The sequence below is a fragment of the Lathyrus oleraceus genome, chromosome 7 (genome assembly GCF_024323335.1).
Source record: "Lathyrus oleraceus cultivar Zhongwan6 chromosome 7, CAAS_Psat_ZW6_1.0, whole genome shotgun sequence".
NCBI lineage: Eukaryota > Viridiplantae > Streptophyta > Magnoliopsida > Fabales > Fabaceae > Lathyrus > Lathyrus oleraceus.
In genome coordinates this window covers 180,120,698-180,126,737 of record NC_066585.1, presented here as the reverse complement: position 1 = coordinate 180,126,737, position 6,040 = coordinate 180,120,698, and the positions used below count along the sequence as shown (strand labels likewise).

The 6,040-nt window shown below is 33.5% G+C and overlaps 1 protein-coding gene across 1 annotated transcript; it reads right to left on the bottom strand.

The window, feature by feature from the left end:
- Positions 1-1,242: 1,242 nt before the first annotated feature.
- LOC127102757 (F-box/LRR-repeat protein At4g14103) lies at positions 1,243-5,634 on the bottom strand. The gene is made up of 4 exons (XM_051040095.1): positions 4,711-5,634; positions 4,330-4,568; positions 3,122-3,225; positions 1,243-1,496 (listed from the first exon to the last, which is right to left on the bottom strand). Exons 1-4 carry the CDS (start codon positions 5,632-5,634, stop codon positions 1,243-1,245), a joined length of 1,521 nt encoding a protein of 506 aa, XP_050896052.1.
- Positions 5,635-6,040: the final 406 nt, after the last annotated feature.

Here is a 6,040-nt window from a genome sequence, read left to right as displayed (position 1 = left end):
TGGTGGATCTCTCGCAACAAGTTGGCATATTTTCATAAGTTGATAAGTCAAAGAGACAAATTTATAAAAGTTTAATAGATGATGAAACAAAGCATTAACAACACATCATTTAACACAAACGAGTAATTTATATTAAGTTCACATTCCACAACATAAAATATTTTAGCTCATAACGAGCTTAGTACATACATCAATATTAGTTCATAAGCTAAACATTCTTAAACACACAGTGAAAAGAAATGAAAATCTAAGAGTAACTTCTTCGTCTTCTTGCAATTGTTAATCACCAAGACACAGATTTTGTCATGCCATATATTAGTAGCATACATTTGAAATGATGAGAAGAAAAGGATCTCGACCTTGGTCAACTCACTCTCTTCAATGAATTTCTCTATGTGTTTCTTTCTCTCAAAATGTTGAACCTTCTTTCATTTCCTCTAAGAGGTCCTTTAATAGTCACATCCCACTAGGGTTCTGACTTATCCTTGATCATGGGCTTTGTGTGATTTCTTGAATTTTGTACCAAAAGAATCAACATAATTCACTCCAATTCTTCCATTTTGTACCGTTACAGAATCAAGTACGTTCAGTATGTGGAGGATAAGGTGTAATGTGGAAGGCTAATGGTGCAGGGAATCAGGGGGCGATGTTCTCCTTTACAGTAGGCAGACGAACAAGGAATTGTAGTGGGTGTACTATGGTGTAGAGTTTTTGTCCTTTAATGCCTTGTTCTTATCCATTTGAAATTTGAATATCATATTCCTTCCCTTTTCAGACTTCATAATCAGCTTTTGATTACAGTCATACAACTTCAAGAGATTGTCCTTCATGGTTATTGAAAACCCTTTTTCAATCAGCTGACCAACACTCATCAGATTGCTCTTCATGTCAGAAACATACCACACATGCAGTTTTACCATTCTTCAGAGTCACTCTAACATTTCCCATTCATTCAGCATTTAGATACTTATCATTTGCACATCTGATCTTGGTCCTTTTTCCAGAGTCAAAATCAACCAGCCATTTCTTATTTTCAGTTAGGTGATTTGAGTAGCCAGTATCCAAATATCACCAGTCTGTCATCTTTTCACCTTCATTCTCAAATGTCATTAATAACACAGTTCATCATCAGAATCTCCTCTGGCCACATTGACTTCTTTACGTTTTCTTTCCTTATTTAGCTTATAGTCAGCAACAAAGTGGTCAAACTTCTTACAACAGTAGCATTGAACCTTCTCATTGTCAAACTTCCCTTTTTTCCTTATGATGTTTCTTATCATCAAAGTTTGAGGCTTTTAACTCTTGATAACCACCACCATGTCTCCTCTTAACCTCTGACCAAGACTGCTTTAGATTCTTCTTACCAGAAGACGCTTTTAGAGCCTGCTCTACCTCTCTTTCATAGTTTCTCTCAATCAAACGCAACTTTTGTGCCTCTAGACTACTTTGCAACTCTTCAATATTTATGGTGTTAAGGTCCTCAGAGTGTTCAATTGCTACAACAATGTAATCGAACTGAGGAGTAAGTGATCTCAATATATTTTCAATGATTACTTGTTCAGAGAGAATTTTTCCACAAGATTTCATCTCATTTGTGATCAAAATCACTCTGGAGATGTAATCAGGTACCTTCTTATTATTTTCATGTTGAAATTCTCAAACTGTTTACATAGAGACTAAAGCTTCACCTTCTTCACTGATGCGTCATCGTCGTAACATCGTACCAGTGTTTCCCACGTAGCCTTTGCCGTCGTTGAATCAACTATCTTCTCAAACATATTCGTATCCACACAATAATGAATACAAAACAACACATTTTCATCCTTCTTTCTCGTTTCTCTTGCGCGTTTCTCTGCACTTATGTTGCATCTGCTGCAACGTCCGTGTAAGCGTCATTGACGAGATCGAGAATATCTTGAGCGCCAAACAACAGACAAATCTAAATCATCCATAAATTCTAATTCTTTCCATCAAATATTGGAAGCTTTGTGTTCAAGCTACTGTTTCCTCCGTTCATCTTCGTTCTTGTGCAAATTCACTCAAATCTCACCAACACTCGTGTTTCTCAATCCCACATAATAAAAAAATGTGATTCTGTTTGATTTTGATCTTCAATTCACTGTGAATTTCAGAAATGAAATCAATCATAGATCTCATGTACACTCGTGTTTCCTCGTTCCTGAATCAGAATCGAAAGTTTAGATACTAATTGTTGGTGCACAAAAATGAAGAAGATGAAGATGATGGAAGAGAGCGAAAATTATGTAACTAACTTTTACTCTCAAATGAAAAAACAGTTACAATGAATTCTCAGTCTAAATAGACCAAGCTTTAGCTTATATACACAAGTCCAAGCTAAATGCAATTCAAATGCAAACCAAATTTAAAAGCAAATGAAATTTAATTTTAATTACAACTAACAATGAATATGTTTACAATTTGAATTTAAAGAATGAATTTGTGAAATTAAGATATTTTAAAATTTTAAAAAAATCTAGGTGTCATGATTTTTTTTAGAGATAGAGTGATTTAGTTCAGCCAATTTAATAACTATATAATTTTATTATAAAGATCAATTTATTCAACTGAACTATTCAATTTAATTCAGTTTGTATTCTTAACTCTATTGCGGAATGTGCACACACCCTAATTTTCTTTGATATCTCTTTCTAATAACAAAATCTCATCTCTCTCATCTTGTTTCCTTCTCTTTCTCATCTTTTTCACACTTTTCAGTCATAAAAAATACTTAAAATTAAGAGAAGTTATTAGATACAAAGATAGATGATACGCATCCAACGAGCTCTTATTGACTTGTATTTCTCTTGTATATTGTTATGCCATTATTACTTCCACTAGGCCTTCTTCAACTTCTCCCTCTCGTGTGTTTTATTTTATTTTATTTTTTCACTCTCGTATGTTTTTAGCTGCCTTAGCGGTTCTTTAATATCAGAGATATTTATAAAGTATATACTACTCATTGAATAAAGCTAACTTTAGGATGCATAAATAGGATGATATTACACTATGCACGAGTTTATTTTTCATTATTGGATGAATAAGATTAAAAGAATTTAAGTATTGAACATATCAAAATGTGAGCTTCAAAAAATACACACACAAATGATGACCGATGGTTTCCTTCCTCTTGTCATTATAACATCAAAGAATTGAGTAAAAAGCGAAGACGAGAACGGAGGTAGATGGTCGAAGGAGTCGTCAAACCTAGATGCATAGAACATAAATACATATTCCTGATTAGTATAAAGTATGGCAGTTGGCAACCATTACTTACTGTAACACCAATCTGAAAAACTATTAAAAACTTGAAAGGATTATCCAAGCAATAAAACATCAATTAAAAAACCTTATTTTGCAACTGAAAGAAAGCAAATTTTAATATCAAAACTCTATTGAAAACAAAGTGGAAGAATATGAAAATATCAAAAACCACAATAGAAACTCGTCTATAAAACAAAGTGGAAGAATAATATCAAAACCACCTAGGCTAATTTTCAAATTCATTGCATCCTATTATCAAATAGTAAATACTTCCAATCAACAAAATAACTCAAGTTGTATAATAAGTTGTTCTATCAAGAGAATGCAACTACCATGCGATCACACGAAGCCATTGTTGGTTCATAGTATTGTTCTTGAATCCTCACAACATCAATAACAAATAATTATCTTAGCTGCAAAGCTCCTATGAACCAACACTAATTCAAATTTAGGGCACACACAAACTTGTTTAAGTTCAAAGCTAGTACTAATCTCAGTTGCAAAACTCGTATGAGCTAGAAGCTAATTCAAACTAGTATCACATCTAATTCAACACCTAAGAACTAATTCTTTATTCCTTTCTTCTTCAACATCAAAGAATTAGTGTCTGCTTCCTTAAACCTCATCAACCTCAAAACAAAGATTTTTTTTTCAAACCACAAGTAACTGCAACTTCAAGGAGTATCGATTCCATTATTCAGAGATTCCAGCTTTTGCATTTCTTCGACATACAAGAATTAATTATTTCTTCTTTTCTTTCATCAACCTTCATTGACCTCAAACTAAAGTTTTATATCAAACCACCATTAAATTTTGTCAATTAGTATAAGCAATCCTATCACTGCCTCAAAACATCGACTTAATTTTTTCCTGTTTATATAAAATGTTTTTGTGCATGTGCAATATTTTGTTTCTCTACCCAAGGGACTTGTAGTTTATCTGCTGATTATTAGTTATAAAGAGGCCCGCAGAAATGAAACAGAAAAAGAAGCAAAAACCAAATTAACTTTAAGAACCTCTCTTTAAAAATATGAATGTGTGTTTTACCTTGAGCAGTGTATGATGTCAACATCTGCCGGCGGTGAGTTCTGGAGCAAAAGGTTCAGTACTCCATCAAGAATGGGTGAAGATAGTTCAAATCCTGCTTTTAATGATTTTTCTAAATTAAAAATTTTCAATGCCAAGGATAATCCATATGAAAGTGGTTTCAGCTTTATTTTCACCGACTTCAAGCTATGCAGGGAAGATATCTTAAGCTTCAAAAAATCAGGAATAAAGGAGAGAACCTATGCAGTAAGGGATAACTGTGGATTAGAATTAGTTTAATGCAATGATGAAACTCAGTTGATTTTTGATATAAGTTAGCAAAAAAAGTATCTTGAAAAGCAAATAAAAATTAGGCATCAGAGGAATGCCGAATTAAGGTACCTGAAGAGTACTTGCAGAGACCGTCAATGATTTGATATTAGCGAGTTCTAGCAGCCAGCTAAGTAAAATAAAAGGAGGCTTCCAATAATTTGCCAACATTTCGGCATCAATGTTTACTTGTTTAATAGAAGAAAGACCGCTTCCACAGAACATCTGATAAGGAGTACCCGTAAAAGCGAATGAAGAAAGACTTGGAGCAGATAGATTGATTAGGTAATAGTTGAAAGAATGAGTACGCATAGTTAAACTGACTAGCGTCTCACTTGATATGCACAAGATTTCGGAATCCTTCACCATACAATTATCAATGATCAAACCGTTCAACTTGCTAAAAACTGAAAAAGGATCAATCCGGCCATCATCACTAGCACAAAATGCAAAATTTCCTAGATGCAAACTCGTTAACGCAGGTAAATTCAGAGATTTAGGAAACAATGTCCTCCCATAATCATGACAACCTTTAGGTGAAACCGAGAGCTTAAGAGATGTTAAAGTATGACACGAAGAAACGCAAGGCAGGATGTGAGCAATATCACATTTGACATCAATTCGTAATCGAAGAAGCTTGACATTATGAGATAAAACATAGTGTGCAACCCTTCTAAGTAGGCGAGACTGGATGCGACCATTACGGACAAAATCAAGGGCATGCAGTACAATTGAGTTATCGCGAAGAGACAAAATTCTAGAGACGAGTATATGGAATTTCTTCAAATTAGAAAAAAGTGAGCAATGCAATGTAAGAATGGGAATATATTTCCAAACATGGTTCCATCTTTTAGATAAAATGCAAGTTTGAACAGAATCTTTGGTGTTCAAAAATGACAAAACGTGAATGAGAATTGAATCAGGCAAGTCACTCAGTTTGTCTTCACTCTTCTCAAGATCATTCCTTCTTCTCCTTTTGGTCATGGGTTGATTCATTATATTATCAACTGAATTATAATTTATCAAGATAAAAAAACCCAAGGGAAAAAGAAAAGAAAATGAATCAAATTCTGCAATGTAACGGAAGTAGCTGAAAAATTCTTCAAGATCATTCCTTCGGGGAATGAGAAATACCAACGGAGTAGCGTGGACTTGCGTTGAATGAGAAGCTGTATGTTTTATGTTACACTGTAAAAATTGTTTGAGCTTAGGAGAGCGTTCTATTTTCAATTCTTTGGGTTTTCTTTTAGTGTAAGAATGTTCTTCTTTACACATGCATGAGAGTGTACAATATTTTTTACACATGCATCTAATTAAATTATATGAAGTGTCATATTTGTATGTTAATTCCTAAAATATTTATGAGATATGAATTTTTTTATACACATATAAGTGATAACAC

Excerpts from the sequence above, each read along its gene's own strand:
- LOC127102757 (XM_051040095.1), bottom strand. The coding sequence starts at position 5,634 with ATGAATCAACCCATGACCAAAAGGAGAAGAAGGAATGATCTTGAGAAG. Across the intron at positions 4,569-4,710 it reads TCTCTGCAAGTACTCTTCAG|GTTCTCTCCTTTATTCCTGA; the intron begins GTACCTTAATTC and ends CTTACTGCATAG. Across the intron at positions 3,226-4,329 it reads GACATCATACACTGCTCAAG|GTTTGACGACTCCTTCGACC; the intron begins GTAAAACACACA and ends CTATGCATCTAG.